Consider the following 18,173-nt stretch of genomic DNA (forward strand, 5'->3'; position numbering starts at 1 on the left):
TCTAAATTTAATGGGACTTAAGATCTTCATTTGAGTTCAGAACTTCGTGGTCAGCTAACCCAATACCATCACAGTAGATTTAGGATGGATATGAGGAGGAACTGCTTTTCCCACAGAGTAGTGAATCTATGGCGTTCTCTTATATATACTTAACACACAGTTAAATAGATTTTTGCATGGCAGGGTAATTGAGGGTTAAGGGGAAAGGCAGGTAGATAGAGCTGAGCCTACAGCCAAATCAACCATGATCTTACAGAATGGCAGAGTAGGCTCGAAGGGCCAGATGGCCTACATCCACTCCTATTTCTTATGGCTCTCCTATGTCTGGTGTAATGCATATTACAAATGCACAGCAAAGCCGAAGCCCACTGCAGGTGGCCTATGCAAACAATGGTTTGCCTCCAAACTTCGTGGCCTTTATTCCAATGGATGGAGAAACTAAAGATCAAATGCAGATTTCTGAAGAACAGCACTTTTGTATTCTGCCAATCATTATGTATTCTCTTGTCTTTTACTATTTAACCATTCATATACTACTTAAGGAATTGAATGTTCTGAAAATAGATATTCAATTGGAATAATTCAAATACATAGTGAAAACAAAATATATGGTGTGTGTTAAGTTAAATCTCTGGCTGAATATTAAATTGTTTTCAAGATACGAACACATCTAGACATGGAATTCATTTTGTATTTCCAATTTAAATCTACTCCATGAAAACAATTGTAGCATTTGGGCATAGTGAAATGACTGAGCAAAACAAAGTCTTTTGCAGGGAAAGTAGATGTCTATAAATAAAAGATAGCAGATTCTAATAAATATCGAAAAAAAACTACCAATGTAAGACTAATAACAACACCTAGCAGATTTCATGTCACAGAACATACTTTCAGTTTGCCCCACATGCTTTACTGCTGCAGTCATTAAACTATTAACAGGATCAGATATGGTCATCAACACATCAGGAAAAGAAGATATTAATGATATGTATTACTTGTCTGTTAAAAGCATTGAGATTCTTTAAATACCAAAGCAGCTGCAGCTCAGATGTCCTGAAAAGATAACTAAGTCCACAGTGAGTGACAATGGTTCAATGCTGCTGTAAAATGATCAATTCTATTATATGTGTATCTACAGAAAACTGTATCAGTGCAGTGATAAGACAAATTCAAAGTCAAAGTGACTGATGGAAATTTAACAGGGACTCTCTATCCCAATCTCTGATTGAGGACTGCTGGAAGCCTTCTGCAAGGTGCCTTTAACCATGAAAAGGGATATTTTTATTTGGGGACTTAATGTTTTATAGTTACATAAGAACATTAGTTTTGAAGTCTACTGCAGACTAGTGATAATATACTGTAAGTAACATGCTGTGCTGAGAAGAGTAATACAATTGGATTGAGACAGAAAGCAGATGGAGTTACCCTGCCTATGAATATTGTATTCAAAGCTTCACATTTCACGCAGTGGTGAATTTACGAAAGATGCTAGCCTCTTTTTCCTTGTTCTCAGTATTATCAAAAATGATGAAATATGGTAAAAGATTGTTTTTTTTTAAATTATTTGAAGCATTGTGATAGTGACAGATCTTACAAAACTCCTTTAAAAAAAGCTAGTACAAAGCATGATGGTGATTGCACGATGAAATTGACCAGATTGCCTGCATTGTACTTGTAATTCAGTAAAGGAATTAGATCATCAGTGGAATTTATCATGAAAGCTTTGAATTTACAGGAGGTGGTGGAGGTCAACCAACTGCTGCAGGAATTTCCTGATTGATTAAAATCTAGCTCCTCCATTTGTGAGGAAGTTAACAGAGGAGCTTCCAAGAGTAGTATTGCAATTCTAGTTGTTCATTCGACCCTAGGTCCAATTAACTTTGAGACTCAGCTGCATGTATTATGGGGGTCCTGATTTTGAAGGGGTTACTTTAGCATAGCTATTGGTTGTCTGGTGGATGCCCTGTGATTACATGTGAATGAATAATCCTAGTTTCCTTTGAATATCGGCCCAGCATTATACATTTCTGGCTTCCAGTGCTACTCATTAATTATGTTGATCTTGCACCACCCATCCCAGTTATTTCACTGGCTCTAAGCTTGAGTCGATATAGTGGGTCTGAACAGCTTGTTCTCATATTGAAACCTGCAGTTTCTCTAGGCAAACATGATGTCATTCACTTACTGTACTCAAGCAGTCTGCTTTTAATAAATGTACAGTGATTTTTCTTGTGGCAGGCAGGGCAGGTTAATGCTGTTGTCACTTGTGGAGACTCAGATTGCTCAGGACTCATCGTTAAGGCAATCTGATCAGACTGCAGCAGACACTACAGTGTAGTCATTGGGTTTCCAGAAGAGAGGAAGTAGAAAGACAGGGAAGGAGAAGAAAAACAGTGATCAGCTTACCATGAACATTTCATGGCATTTAAAAATGTATAATGAATTCTGGCTTTGCCAGAGCATGCTCATATCCTATGCGGTCTGCTCAACATTTTCACCGTATAATTAAAAGACAATTCTTTTTATAAATACAAAAAGAGATCCCTTTTACAAAGTAAAAAATTTTAAATGACTTTTCACATTACTTATTTATTTTGAAAAATACTTTTTCCATTTCACGTTTTCTGTTAATAACCTTATTAAATGGAAGTGGCACATTTACTGTACACTAAGCAATTACACTCAAAAATATTTCAGCCTCTATCTTTGACAGCTATCTGGTTTGTAAGGTACTATTAAGTAACAACTTTTTTTGTGATGATGTTTATGCCATCTGAAATTATTGAAATTGGGATTGATGAATATGTGATCCAAAATTTACTAAAAATGTACTACTTTATATTTGCAAACAGTAGATTTCAGTAAAGTAAAAAGCACAAATTCATCCTTCTGAACCATTCACCATTGTGTTAATGCAACACTAAAGCCCTCAGACCTCTAGAATAATAGATACTATATCCTTTTCTTTGATAATTAATAAAACACTTATACCCCTTACCTTTCCCGTTTTAGTTGATCAATTGTATAGCAGATCTACTCTTCAGCAGAACACCTTGATTTTATAGTTGTATAAGTCTAAGCTTGAATCAATCAAGACTTGGATATGGCACAAAATTACAAACATTTTAGTTCAAATATAATATCTAGCAAGACAATAAAATTTCTCCCCCTTCTCTAGTCCTTTATCTCTTTCACCTATTAGCTTTCCAGCTCTTTACTTCACCCCCCCTCCCTGTTTCACCTATCATCTACAACCTTGTACTTCTACCTCCCCTCCCCCAACCTTCTTGCTCTAACCGTAACTTCTCCCCAGTCCTGATGAAGGGTCTTGGTCCTAAACATCGACCATTTATTCTTTTCCATAGAAGCTGTCTAGCTTGCTGAGTTCCTCCAGCATTCTGTGTGTGTTGCTGCAATAAAACTTAATATCAGCAAAATTGCCAACCAATCACAAAATATTTAAATTTGTAACTTTAACAATTTTACATTACCTGCCTTTAACATGTTGCTTATATTCTAAGAGAGCTCACTCACATATAAGTAACATTAAATCTTATGCACTGCCAAGCATAATAGCTGGCACTGGAATTTTTTTTTTACCAATGTTGAGTCCCTTTCTGCAGATCTTAATTGTCGGTAATCTTTTCTTTGCTTCCTTCATGTTTCTCAGTATTTTGCTTTCTATGCCCAATTTTAATTTGATTTGAATCAGGAGGTTCAAACCAGAATATCCAAAATCTGCTGTCCATTAACAAGTTTTTTTAAAAAAAATTTTTATTCCATTTTCAAACTTGATTACATAGAATAATATCTACCCTTCCCCCTCCCCTTAACCCTTCCCCCTGATACATACCCCTACCTAAAAGAAAAAAGAGAAAAACAAGAAAGAAAGAAAGACTGCCTGGATATTGGAAGGTCTCCACATGCTCCATGGGATTCGAAATAAATTTAATATATGTATTTGTTTCTTTCCCCAAAGGATCAACATCTTTATCATCGGAGCACCTATATATACAATCCTATCTTTTGTAAATAAGGGTGCCAAATATTCAAAAATGTATCACATTTATTCTTTAAATTGTAAGTAATTTTTTCAAGTGGAATACAGCTAAAGATTTCATTATTCCAACGATCCATACTTAAATACAAATCCGATTTCCAAGTAACTGCAATAGCCTTTTTGGCAATGCAATTTTTATAAATTCTTTCTGATATTTATCCAATTTCGATTTATTCGATTTTCAACTTTTGAATCGATTTGACCCCCAAGAGGCCAAACCTAGCTGGTATAGGGATTTACCCATAATTGACCTACATATATTTGCCATGGATGTGGAGAGCCTGGTTCTAGCTTCTTGCAGGGCCTCCAACAATACAACAAAGGCTACTTGTCCCCAAAACATCACTGAAAGATTTGACAGCCAGCTTAATCAACCCTCAAATCCACAAGTGTTTAACAAATCTTTAAAAGCAACAAAATTATCTGAAAGAGTTAATACTAAATTAAAAATAAGCACTTACCTCTGTGCCACGGAAGAGTGGTGATCCCATTTCAAATGAATGGGGCAGGACTAGCTGGTGTAATGCTAAGAGATTCATTATGAGAAGCATTTAGCCACTCAGTTTAGAAACATATGAAGCTATCTGGTTACTCAGGGAAGGAGTCCAGGGACAACTAATATTTCTCCACTACAGTGCACTAGTGTGCTAATGTTCAATGCCAAGGCTGGTGTTTCTGGCCCATTAATCATAGAAAGAAGCACTTCAATATTTTACCTAAAGGGTTCATATTGCTCAATTACATGTACCTGCTACCTACCAGCCAAAGTGGATTCTACAAGAAAAAAACATTGAGAATTGAGCTAATTCTTCTTGGAGAAGATAACATGTAAAACAATGTTCAGGATGTCAAAATGATTTCTTGGAACCATATAAAATGTTTTATTATGCAGAACTGACTTCAATAATTAGAGAAAAGATACTGACAATTAATGGTTTATTTGCATTAAAAGCACAATTCCTAAGGGATAGAATCACCCTGTCCAGGCCCGTCCAGCTAGAGTTTGTGTCAACCCAGCCCTCAATAGAGAGCAGTAGCATTGGAGCTAGGGGCAGTTGGAAGGACATCTGTGGTCTATGTACAGTTGAGGAGACAAGAGGAGATGCCTTCTGCCTTCCATTCCTGAGTAAAGGAAGAGGATATGTGACAATGACAGAACTGGCTCCGATATTAATTGCACAATGACATAGCCATGGCAACAGCACCAGAGGGCAGTCTCTGCCATTGTTTGACAGCTGCTAATTCCACATTTTCAGCGGGCAGAAGTTTCAAACACCTTTTCAAAGCTCTTTTTGTTATTTGCTAACAATACTTCTCAATATAGCCAAACAAATATTCTGCAAAATTCTATCACAAAAAAAAACAAAAACACCCTCTAAAATATAACTGCCCTGGCAGCTTTTCACAAATCAGATTGTAATTAACAATGGATGGGCAATCATGTGTAGGACATTATATGTAATCAGGTATTTCACACAGCAGGGGAGGTTTGCACTGCACAAGTTTATTTAAGAAGTGGTCCCTTACATCTCAGTAAAATACATCACTTAGTTAACCCACAAATTTAACAGTTCAAACTAAATGAATCACTCGCTTATCCACTTCATTGCACTTCTGTTGTTTTTCTTACTATGCATAATTAGCAGCCTTGAGCCTCTGTTTTCAAAGGCACCACATAACTAACAATGGCATAGTGCAGGGTTTAAACTCTGAACGCTCAACAGTAAAAATAAATTAAAAGCTGATCCATTTGCTTACTGCTAACCCTGACACATCCCAGAGTACCAGAACCACATCAGCAACGATTACATAGCTATATCTCCTCATCCTACCTGCAACATGTATTCACTTTTCCAAAGATATTTGCATGGTTACACTCATATTTCTCTGCTACCCAGTCTGCCATCTTTCTCAGATCTAATCGTGTCATTCATAGGACACTACAGCACAGTACAGCCCCTTCGGCTACGATGCTATGCCAACTTTTAACCTGCTCGAAGATCAATCTAATCCTTCTCTCCCACAAAGCCTTTTATTCTTCTATCATCCATGTGCTTGTCTAAGAGTCCCTAATGTATCTCCCTGTACCACTACCTCTGGAGGCAAAATGAGATATGTATCATTTTTAGATATTTTTGATAGATATGTATCATTGCTCCCAGCTCTGATCCATTTTCAGCCACACTTCTGTGATACCAATGACATCATGCCTGCCAATTCCATATTCACAAATGTTCATCTTTCCACAGATATTGTCTGACCTGCTGATATTTCCAGCATTTTCCATTTTTGTTGCAGATTTCCAGCACCTGTACAGTTTTGAATTTCCTAACCTGACCTGCTGTTTTCCATTAACTGGCCTGCTTGATGCCAACTCCAGCAAATCTCCAACCTTAATGTTGGCTCCTTTAGATCCAGCTTGAGATGAAGACAGGATACTCCCAAACAACTTGTGGGCAACGAGTATGTCTCTTACGTATATTCGCAGACCATTTAATATGATTTTGGTAAAATCATATGAAAAGTCATTGGATATCATATACGAGCCTCTAGGCAGGGCATGGAAGCCAAAAATGTTGCCTTTATAAAATTTATGTGCTGACTTTCAGTCAACTCCATGTTAATATCTGTGAAGGTTGCACCTTGACTTAGGGACTTTATTGTTTCCTCTTTGATGATGTTTGGTTCTGATATGGCTGCCAAACATTTATTTCATCTGTGAAACTGGAGCATCTCAGAGAAGTTAACAATAAAAAATTATTGGGGAAATCAGTGGCTATTTGAAGCGGGAGGAGGAGGTGTGATGGTGGTGTTTACCATTTGAAATATTCATGTGCAAATTACAGTATTTCTTCTAAACTTAAAATAGTTTAACTGTGATAGAGAACTAACTCAAATTTCCAAAACTTCTTTGTTGTCTGACTCACTTTATTGAAAGGGATAAAAGGGATATTCAGTTTTCCAACTGAATAGCTTTGCTTCTATTGAGTTATATATAAAACATACTGTTTGATTATTCGTACCTGCAGAATTGTCTGGAGTGATTCATGTTTGGCCCCGCTTTGATATTCCCTTTGTCGGGATCATATATGGTAGTTGCTCTGGCATAGGCACCTCCAAGAATAAAGACAAAACCATTGAGTGTGACTGCAGGAGCGTACTTGTTATCTGTTAATGGAACAAAATAAATACAACACTTAACTTCCTGTTAGTAATTCAGATACAGCCATTACAAAATAAAATTATAGTGTAAATAATTATGAATGCAATTTCTTGATAATCTGCTGAGTTGTTTTCCTAATACATTTAAAATGCATTTCTAATTGAACCATGTAATTTCCACAACTGTAAAAATAATGTGTGCTCTATCAGACTAACAGCAATGAAACTCACGTAGCCAATAAATCCATTGAAACAGACTAATGATAAATCATGTCTCAGTAGAAAGACAGTAATAAGTGATGAGTTGTGAACACCTGATCACAGTAGAGTGCCACTGGTTTTTGAATCTGTGACTCATGTTATATCATGGCTAATTCTCTTTAAGTACAATTACTATAGGCCAAAAACTTACTTTTGGTTTAAATGGAGCAGGATTCCCATAATCAAAGGCCTTTTGCCTGAAGCAAGTACTTCATGTGCCCTTTATTGTGCCTTTAAAAATGGCCGCTTTAACAAAGATTGGTACATGTTGAAATTGTGTCATTTTTATATTCCATTTTAACCTCATTGACCATGTCCCAACTAGTGCAAAGTCTGAACCAGTTCTGTACTTGTGGGATGGAATTAGAGGAATAAGCACAAATATAACAGTGGAATGTAACAGACCTCTTGCGATGTGCATGTGGGGACTTTGTGGCAAATCAACAAATATCCAGTCACTCTCTTTACAGTCTATGTTTCTTTATTACAACTCGTAGGAAATGAGACAAAGGAATATCAGAAACTGATCATCCTGTCTAGTGCCAGCATTTAAGAATGGATGATATCGGAGTAGTACTCGGGAGTTCTTTCCTCTGATCAGTAATTTCACTTTCTGCACAGTTGACAATGTGACTCAACAGTATCTGCTACTAATAGAATGGTTCATTATATTTTTTATCTGTATGTCTTTGCTTGCTGGTTTTTCATCACAGAGCTTTATAATATTGATGGAATTTTGACAGTTTAATAATATTTAGTAATATTGTGAATATACAAATTATTTTCTAGATATTTGCAAATAATGAAGAACTTCATAATGAGGCATTTGAACCAACAGACAAATGGCCTTGTGAACATCTTTCCCATTTTCAAAGTGATCACAAACACAGTGCCATAGAGATAGTGACAAGCTACAAGTTCCCACCCGATTGAATCTTTTTGTAACTATGCTGATCTGGAATTATCTGTATGTAGAGAAATAGAAAATACCCACATATTTATTTCCTTTTTATTAAAGAAACAAATTGGTGCTTTTAAAATAACTCACAAGCACAGCCTAATGTCCAAGGGAGCAAAGATATAAAATGGATATGTACTCGTAGGGTAATAGACTATCAAGAGAAAACAATACAAAATCTGTCTTCTTTTATCTTTTCCCTCAATTCTTTGCATCACCATCAAGACCCATACCATTCACATTGAATCAGATTTAAGTCACTGTTGTGAAATGCGATGTTTTGCAGAAGCAGTATTTATATTTTTAAAGATTAGCTTAATTTGTCACATGCACATCTGAGCATACAGTGAAATACATTATTTCCATCAAATGAAGGTTATGTTGGGCAGGCTGCAAGTGGCGCCGTTCTTCTGTCAACATAACATGCTGGTATTGTGCAGAAGTACAGTGCAAAGACATAACATTCCCAGAAACTTCAAAACTAATAAATAGTGCCAAAGGATTAAAGTAGGTTCATGGACTGTTCAGAAATCTGATGGTGGGGATGGGTGGGAAGAAGCTGGTCCTAAATTGTTGAGTATATGTCTCAGATGCCTGTACCACCTCCCTGATGATAGTAACAAGAAGAGGACATGTTCTGGATGGTGAAGGTCCTTGGTGATGGTTGCCATCTACTTGAGGTACTGCCTCTTGAAGATGTCCTTAACAGTGGGGAGGACCATGCACATAACGAGACAGGCAGGAACCACAATCTTCTGCAGCCTTTGCAATCCTGTGCATTGTGATCTCTATACCTGTCTATGATGCAATTGGTCAAAATGTTCACCAAATCTATAGAAATCTACAAGAGTCTTTGGTTTAGTACCAAATCTCCTCCAGCTCCTAATGAAGTAGAAGCATTGGTGTGCGTTCTTCATGATTGCATTAATGTGCTTGACTCCAATCCTTGGAAATGTTGATACCTAGGAACTTGAAGCTGTTCACCCTTTCCACTGCTGACCTTTCAATGAGGATTGGTGTGTGTTCTCCTGATTATCTTTCCTGAAGTTCACATCAATTCCTTGGTCTTGGTGATGTTGAATGCGAGGTTGTCATCATGAGACCACTCAACCAGGCAAACTCTCTCTCTCCCATATACCACCTTGTCATCATTTGAAATTTCTCCTACAAGAATGGTATCATCTGTGACTTTATATGCAGATGGTGTTTGAGCTGTGCTTAGCCACACATTCAATGGGTGTAGAGAGAGTGGAGCAGTGGACAAAGAACACATCCTTAACATGCATCTGTTGGAGTGAGTTGGAGATGTTTTTACTGATCCGCACTGATAAGGAAGTGGAAGATTCAGTTGCAGGAGGAGTAACAGAGGCACAGGTTTTGATGCTTGTTGATTAATAATGGGGTTGAATACCAACATCAATAACAGCAGCCTGATATCTGCTTTGCTGTTATATAGATGCTCCAAAGCAGAGTGGAGACCCAGTGAGATTGCATAATCTGTAGACCTGTTGTGGTTAGAATGAACTGCAATGGATCCAGGCCCTTGCTTAAGCTGGAGTTAATTCCAGACATTTCCAGCCTCTCAAAGCAATGTATTACAGTAGATGTGAGAGTGGTCATTACTGACAAAATGCAAACTTACAGATATTCTAACAAAGGTCAAGGACTGTGTAGCCTGTTACAAGCAGTTCAGCAGAAAGTCTTATATATTCCCATATATGAAGAAGTGTATGGTGGAACATACTAATTTGCCTGAATGACTGCTATTCCAACAACATTTAATGTTCAATAGGATCCAGAAGAAGTAGCCCACTTGATTGTCAAATTGTCCACTCTAAATATTCACTCTTTCCACTGTTGACATATTTTGGTTACACCATCACCAAAAAGTACTGCAGTTCCTCCTCAAGGATAACTTTGAAATCAAACTATCAAATGGATGACCTCTGCCATGAAGGAAGACAAAGGCAGTAAGCAAATGGTAGGTTCCTCTGTGAGTCCTCACGCTGTTCATTGTTCCTTCACTGCTGGGTTTGAATCATCATTCTCCCTAAGCACAACGTTATCACCAGAAGCCCCTCAACACCACCTTCCGCCACATCCAGTAAAAGAATAACAACAATTCCTTAATGTCCAGTCTTAAATCACTTCCTAGCTTCTCTGACCCAATCGTAAGGTAACATTTAAATTTCCGACATTGAAACTATTAATAGGTGACTGTACTATCACTTTTTTCTAGGTTGAAGTGTAGCACCTGTATGAGAAACAATCGAACTCTGGGTTATGAATCATTGACTGTCCACATAGTCAATTTCCTACTCTTTATTGCATTGGGAAGGCACAGAACAGAGATGTCCTCTCATACATAAATGTGACGTGACTAATGCATCCTTTAGATTTGTTCTTTTTGAAAGTGCCCCTCTCCTCTCCATACAGGATATCCTCTCACACAAGCCAAACACAGGAGCTGATCACAGGGGGAAATTCAACGGCAAATTTGCAGCCCTCCTTCAGATGTAGCATATAAATAAATAAAGTCAAGACTCAATTAAAATTCTGAGCAAATGAACAATATTTCCTTAATACATTAATCATAATGATAGAATATTTAAAAAAATAGTAATACTAACCCATATTAAGCTGATACAGCAGTTAATCATATCCATTTGGATGAAGTACGACTTTTGATAATAAGGGATAATAATTAGCATGCTAACACTCATTGGTGTTCATGTGAAATATTAATAAAAGAATTTGGCTTGCTGCTTTATTATTTCTAATAAAGATAGTGATTCCCCTGATCCAGATGAGTACTTTCTAACTTGCACAAAGTTGTTACATTCTCACCTTTCAGTAACCACTAAGAACAACTTTATGGTTAAAATATATAAAGAGTTTCGTCGTCGTTAGGTCGCATCTAGAATTTCCAGTTGGTGGACGATTTCCCTCCACGCCGCTCTGACATATTGGGAAATCATGTACTTGGCAAGTTACAGCAGTGGTTTGTCTTTGCCTTCTGCCAGGTGAGTTTAAAGAGATCACCATCTCTTGCAGTGGATGACCAGGACGTCTAAGTGCCTTGTCATGCTCTTAGCGTTCCACCACGCCCGCTGGCCTGCCTTCTTGACCGTTAGACCATTAATCGGTCTCCTCCACTCAATCTGCCAGGGCCAGACTTCACATGCTGGGACAGGCAGATCCCCTACCTCACCGAGGGTCGAAGACCCGTCAGCTATCCTCACCTGGTCTGGCCCGTCTGCCAAAATGGTTTACCGGGATGCAGCCACTGCACGTGTTACAGCTACTTGGAGCCACAGGCGAGGGCTGAGCGCCAGGTGGGGACCAAAGGTGGACAAGCTGCCCTGAAAAGGGGCACGGCAGAGGTGGGGAATGTTGTTCATCAACAAGAACTGCCAACTGCCTATTATCTTCTAATATAGAACAGAAAATACTTTGGGTTTTAGTGCACTTATTCACTATAATTTACTTTCACCACATTCATACTTTTAATGATTTCTTACAAGCTTGTAGAATAATGATGAAAAATTCTCTGCATTAATTTAAATGTGAAAATTTGCCCTGAAATTCTTTATAGATTCAAGTATTCTTCCTCACAGGAAATATAACCTGGACAAATTTCAAAAACATTGTCTTCATTGTGTATCCAACTTATGCAGATTATAAAATAAATATAGTTGATGCTATTCTGGATAATGCAGCTTTTACTATATGTCATGATAATGCAATGTCCTTTTCTAGGGTAATTGCTACTTTACCTATCATTGGAGATTCAATGAAAGTCCATGTGTTTGTTTGAAGGACATATGATTGCAGAACACCAGCTGCCCGTCCTGACTCATTCACACCTCCAAACACGTAGATTTTGCCTCCGCACACGGTTGCAGCTGCAGAATGCACAGCTTTGGGAAGAGGAGCCACTGTTTCCCACTGATTGGTAATTGTATCATACCTGGAAGAACAGAATTTTCAAGCATCATTAACCACTAGCTGCGGTGATTTGGCAACTACTTTTCACTAAGTAGTGCAATTACACAATAAATAACATCAATTTTGTAACTCATTTAATATTATGCACTGGGATTTTACTGTCATTTTGTGCTACTTAATGTCACTGTTCTCCATGCAGCCTGATTTCTGCTGTGTATTTATCTTGGCCATTATGATAAATTAGGACAGAAAATGTGCTCTAAATTTATTAATGTTACTCTAGGCTTGTGGCCAATGTATTAGAACTAGTAGTTATCAACTCATCATTCCTATGACTGACATACAACACCAAGGATACAAAAATGCTGGGACCTGTCAACTCCTGATTAAGAACAATATATACTATTAGAAACAGTGGGATTAGGTAGAGCGCTTTACCTTTTTTTTCCCCTCTCATCATCTTCCAGCCTATAACTCATTACTGCTCCATTCAACCTGTGGAAACATCGTTGGGTTTAACCCATCCTGACTACATGGCCAGCAAATCACAGCTGAATCATTCGGCAGGACCTATCCTCTTGCATTGTACGACTGACCTGGTTCAGGAGTGCCACCATTTTAAAGAAAGTTAATTTTACTGTGTTGAAGTACTTAGTATATTTCAGCTTTAATGCCTCATATTTCTAAACAATGGTGTTTGGAATGTCATAAATTTTGTGTGTTTAGATTCATAAATGTAACCATGTAATTTTCCATGATATAATCTACAGTGGGAAGACAGTTGTAAAGACAGACATGCTCCAATAATGAATGGGGTAGGGTAAGAATACAAATCATCCAAGGCCACAGGGCCGGGAAGCTTTGTGGTTAAAGTATTGAACCACCTGTTAAGAGTTCTGGAGTCTTGATCCAGAGACCTGAGTTTGAATCTCATCAAGGAGTTTAAATACAAGCACTAAAATAAATCTAGAGTTAGTAATGGCAATGCTTCTGGATTGCTGTAAAAATGCATCTGGTTTACTGCTGCTCTCCACAGAAGAAAATCTGTGCTTACCTCTTCTGGCCTAACTGTGACTCCAAACCTACCAATATAGTTGACTTGCGATTGACTCATCAGTTCAGGGGCAATTCGGGGATGAATGCTGAATACTGACATTGTGGGCATTTCATATCACGTGAACAAATGTAAAACAATCCTTAGCTTCTGGTTTTTACATATCATTAGGTTGGAAAAAAATCTACTTATCTTTCCAATTAGATGACCCTGTAGCTCAATGAGTAGCAATAAAATAGGGCTGAAATATAATTAAATTACTATAATTATTCTGATTGAATTCCTTACTAATAAAGGGGTCTAAACATCTGGTCACTCAACTTATAATTGATCAGTTTATGAATATTAGTATTAGCAAATCACAGACATGAAATTGAAATCTTAAAAATATCTTGGAGCTGAGAATTTTCCTGATTAATATGTTATTGTGGAGCTGAACTGATAAACTCAACACTTTGCTTCACAAAATGTCACCTCGAATAGAAGGACAATTGACAGAATTCCATTGTTGTCTACTCAAATGTGTTTACAAATCTGTACTGTTTGTCTAAATAGATGTCAGCAGGGTAACATAACCCAGTTTGCAGCACAGACAAACATCTTGGTGTCAATCTGGAAGCTGTAACAGCACATTTCCATCATTAGAATATGATTCTTGCACACACAAGATATTGTAAAGGAGTGCCACAGGGTTATTTAATGGAGTGCAACAGTGCCTGTTTAGACTTGCATTGGATAACCTTTAATCAAACAGTTTCTGCAGCTTGTCAAGGTATTGAATCAGAAAATATTACAATAAAATTAAAATCAGGTGATGCAGTTATATTTTCATAAACTTTAATATATAATAAAATCATACATTCACAATGCTTGTGAAAACATTTACCTCAGAACTCCTTTGCTCATTTCAACATTGGAATTCATCTATTTGGACAGATTAGAAGAGGTGGGTTTAAAGCAAAGAATTAAATGATTACTTGATTTGTTCAAAATTAATAGGGGCCTTGCGTAGAAAAGGGGAAAGATTCCACTGAAATGAGAACTGATAACTAAGAGGAACAGATTTGAAATAATTGACAGAGAAACCAATAGAAAAAGAGATTTGTTTCATGAACCAAGTTGGAATGCTCCAGAACACACTGTCTGGAAACGTGGCAATATCAGATTTAATTAGTAGCTTTTGAAATTTATCTGAATAGATACTTTTAAAGGAAATATTTGCTGGCAACGGGGATAAATAGTAAATAGTTACTTCTGACAACTCCATAGAGCAAGGTAGGGTATAAGACGTTGAAACATCCACCATCTATGCTACATACCTTTGCCCTGAAACAGTAAGTCTGTTTCTCTTTCAGCCCAGCCGGTTCAGCATTTACAGCAACTTCTGTATTTATTTGACATTCAAGTTGTATTATTAAAAAAAACAAATGTGATTATATTTAGTGCCTGATCCTTTCACAGATTCCCTTTCAAAAGAGAGGGACAATGAAGTAGCTGCATAAACAGAGTCCTAGAAGGGTAAACAGAAAGGTTAAACCCTAATGTAATCAAATTTTCTTCAAGTTTTAATTTTAGTTTTTGTCAGTACAATATGAATCAATCATTTAACTGAAGCAGTAATTCAAATGGACACACCAGGCAAAACACAAGGCTTTGCATTAGAAATGAAACGGAAAAGGAATGATTGCCCATATAAAGCAGTATGAAGGGAGGGGGGAGAGAGGTTGGTAGGTGATAGGTGGCACCCAGTGGGGAAGGGATAATGGGCAGATGTAAATAGGTGAGAGGAGGAAGGGGAAAAAAAGGAAGAAATCTAGGTGGCAGGTTAAGTGGAAGTAAAGAAGGGGACGTGAATTACCTGAAGCTTGAAAATTCAATACCACTGGATAAGAAACTGCTCAAATAGACGTAGGCCTCTCCTTTGTAATTGAGAAGTCTGAGGACAGGTCAGTATGACAGCGCGAAGGAGAGGTACTAGGTGCCCAAGTATTTGCAGTCAGCTGCAGTTATCACGACTCGTCACTTGTTTGGCTGAAGCAGCATGAGGTTTAAAAAAAACTTGGGGCCTTTCAGGACTGTTCAGCAGACTCCAATCATTGCCCACCGTCACCAGTTGGAGAAGGTGATAGGAGGTTTATAAAGAGTTTGGGCTCTTTTGGGATTATTTGGTGAGTAGCAATCATAATGATCTATTAGGCAAAGACCAGCAAAGAGAAGCAAAGGTGTAAGTGGATGTGTCATTGTTGGAGTGGATAGTGTTAGAGTAGTCAGGCTTTGGTGAGAACAGGCGGAGGCGAGTAAGAGAGAGGCGAGAGGCAAGACTCAATATTGGACAGCTGGAAAATGATGTTGCAGAGGTAGTAATGGGGGACGTAGAAATGGCAGACAAACTAGTTTGCATCAGTCTTCACTGTGGATGATACTAGCAGCATGCTAGAAATTTGAGTTTGTGATGGGGCAGTAGTAACTGTATATTACTAAGGAGGTGATGCTTGGGAAGATGGAAAGTCTGAAGGTAGATAAATCACCTGGACCAGATGGACTAACATAAAAACATAGAAAACCTACAGCACAATACCGGCCCTTTGGTCCACAATGCTGTGCCGAACATGTACTTACTTAGAAATTACCTCCAGTTACCCATAGCCCTCTACACCCTAGGGTTCTGAAAGAGGTGGCTGAAGAGATTGTGCTGCCATTATTAATGATCTTCCAAGTATCACTACATTCTGGAATGGTTCCAGTACTGGAAAACTGCAAATATCAGTCCATTCCCTAAGAAGGGAAGGATGCAGAAGAAATTATACGCCAATTAGCCTGACTTCAGTAGCTGGGAAGATGTTGGAGTCCATTATTAAGTATAAGGTTTTGAGGTACTTGGAGGCATGTAATAAAGCAGGCTAAAGTCAGCATGGTTTCCTTAAAGGGAAATGTTGCCTGACAAATCTGTTGGAATTCTATGAGGAAATAACAGGCAGGGGAGACAAATGAGGATCAGTGGATGTTGTTTTCTTGAATTTTCGCCTTCAATGAGGTGCTGCACATGAAGCTGCTTAACAAGATAGGAGCCCAAGGTATTACAGGAAAGACACCAGCATGGGTAGAAGATTGGCTGACGGCTAGAATGCGAAGAGTGGGAATCAAAGAGGGCCTTTTCTGGTTGGCTACCTGTAACTAGTGCTGTGCTGCAAGGATTGGTGTTGGGACTGCTTCTTTTCACATTATATGTTTTGTTTGACGGAATTAATGGCTTTATGGCCAAAATTATGGATGATACGAAGATGAGCGGGGGGCAAATAGTCCTGAGGAAGCAGGGACTCTGCAGAAGGACTCAAAAAGATTTGGAGAATGGGTAAATAAATGGCAGATGGAATACAGTGTAGGGAAGTGCATAGTCAAGCACTTTGGTAGAAGGAATAAAAGTGTAGACTACTTTCTAAATGGGGAGAAAATTCAAAAATCAGAGGTGCAAAGGGCCTCAGGAATCCTTGTGCAGGATTCCCTAAAGGCTGGTTTGCAGGTTGAGCCGATGGTGAGGAAGACAAATGTATTGTCAGCATTAATTTTGAGAATACTAGAATACAAAAGCAAGGATGTAACGATGAGGATTTGTAAGGCATTGGCCAGACCACACTTGGTGTATTGTGAGCAGTTTCGGCATATTATCTAAGAAAAAATATGCTAGCATTGGAGAGTGTCCTGAACAGATTCACAACAGATTCATGTTTTTGTAACGGACAGAATTTTGAAAGAATAGTGTATATTTTTGTGGCATTATGCCACTAACACTGCTGCAACAAAATCTTCTGGGCCTACTTGCAAGATAAATCAACTAGTCTCAGAGGGTTTCCTGGGCCAGCAACTTCAGTGTCCAGGCTCTGATCACTGCTGAAGCTCCCTGAGGTAAGTAAGTAGAACAATTGTTTGTGGGTTAACGGTTAAGTAAATTCAATTGCAATTATTAAATAAGATTAGATGACCATGTTTGCAAAATCGCTGTGTGGCAGACAGAATGTCCAAAAAAAATTGCTAAACTACTTTGGTTGTTTTGGTCTCCTTCTGTTAGGAGACAAATCTCAAGGTTGTTTCACTATCCATTCAGAAATCTGATAGCAGAGGGGAAGAAGCTGTTCATGAAATGTTGAGTGTATGTCTTCAAGCTCCTGTACCTTCTCCCTGATGCTAGCAATGAGAGAAGAGCTTGTCCTGGGTGAATAGGGTTCTTAATGATGGATGCCACCTTTTTGAGGTACTGCCTTTTGAAGGTGTCCTTAAAGCTGGGGAGGATCATGCCCATGATGGAGCTGGCTGAGTTTACGATCTTCTGCAGCTTTTTCAGATCCTGCGAAGTGGCCCCTCAATACTAGGTGGTGATGCAAACAATTAGAAGTTTCTCTGTGGTACGTTTGTAGAAATTTGCTTCAGACTTTGGTGACAGACCAAATCTCCTCAAATTCCTTATGAAATATAGCTGCTGCCATGCCCTCTTTGTAATTACATCAATATGTTGGGCCCAAGATAGATCTTCAGAGATGTTGACACCCATGAACTTGAAACTGCTCACCTTTCCCAATGCTGGTCCCTCAGGAGGACTGGTGTATATTCCCTCAACTTCCCCTTCCTGAAGTCCACAATGAATTCCTTGGTCTTACTGACATTGAGTCCAAGGCTGTGTGTGACACCGCTCAATCACCCGATCTATATCATTCCTGTAAGCTTCCTTGTCACCA

At 38.2% G+C, this 18,173-nt stretch overlaps 1 protein-coding gene across 11 annotated transcripts in view; it reads right to left on the reverse strand.

Annotated features, from left to right (window-relative positions):
• Window positions 1-18,173, reverse strand: part of LOC140194009 (kelch-like protein 29) — a 483,953-nt gene that overhangs the window by 23,398 nt on the left and 442,382 nt on the right. For 6 of the 11 annotated variants that reach the window (XM_072251311.1, XM_072251310.1, XM_072251308.1 and 3 more), the window contains 3 exons: window positions 12,218-12,411; window positions 7,084-7,228; window positions 4,878-5,182 (listed from right to left, as the gene is read on the reverse strand). In XM_072251311.1, the coding sequence (XP_072107412.1) occupies window positions 4,945-5,182; window positions 7,084-7,228; window positions 12,218-12,411 (577 nt within the window). In that variant the 3' untranslated portion in view covers window positions 4,878-4,944. Of the gene's footprint in view, window positions 1-2,199; window positions 2,328-4,877; window positions 5,183-7,083; window positions 7,229-12,217; window positions 12,412-18,173 lie in introns of those variants that run through there. The other 5 variants (XR_011885023.1, XM_072251316.1, XM_072251314.1 and 2 more) reach the window with 2 other exon arrangements.

This window comes from Mobula birostris, chromosome 2, assembly GCF_030028105.1.
Source record: "Mobula birostris isolate sMobBir1 chromosome 2, sMobBir1.hap1, whole genome shotgun sequence".
Classification (NCBI taxonomy): domain Eukaryota; kingdom Metazoa; phylum Chordata; class Chondrichthyes; order Myliobatiformes; family Myliobatidae; genus Mobula; species Mobula birostris.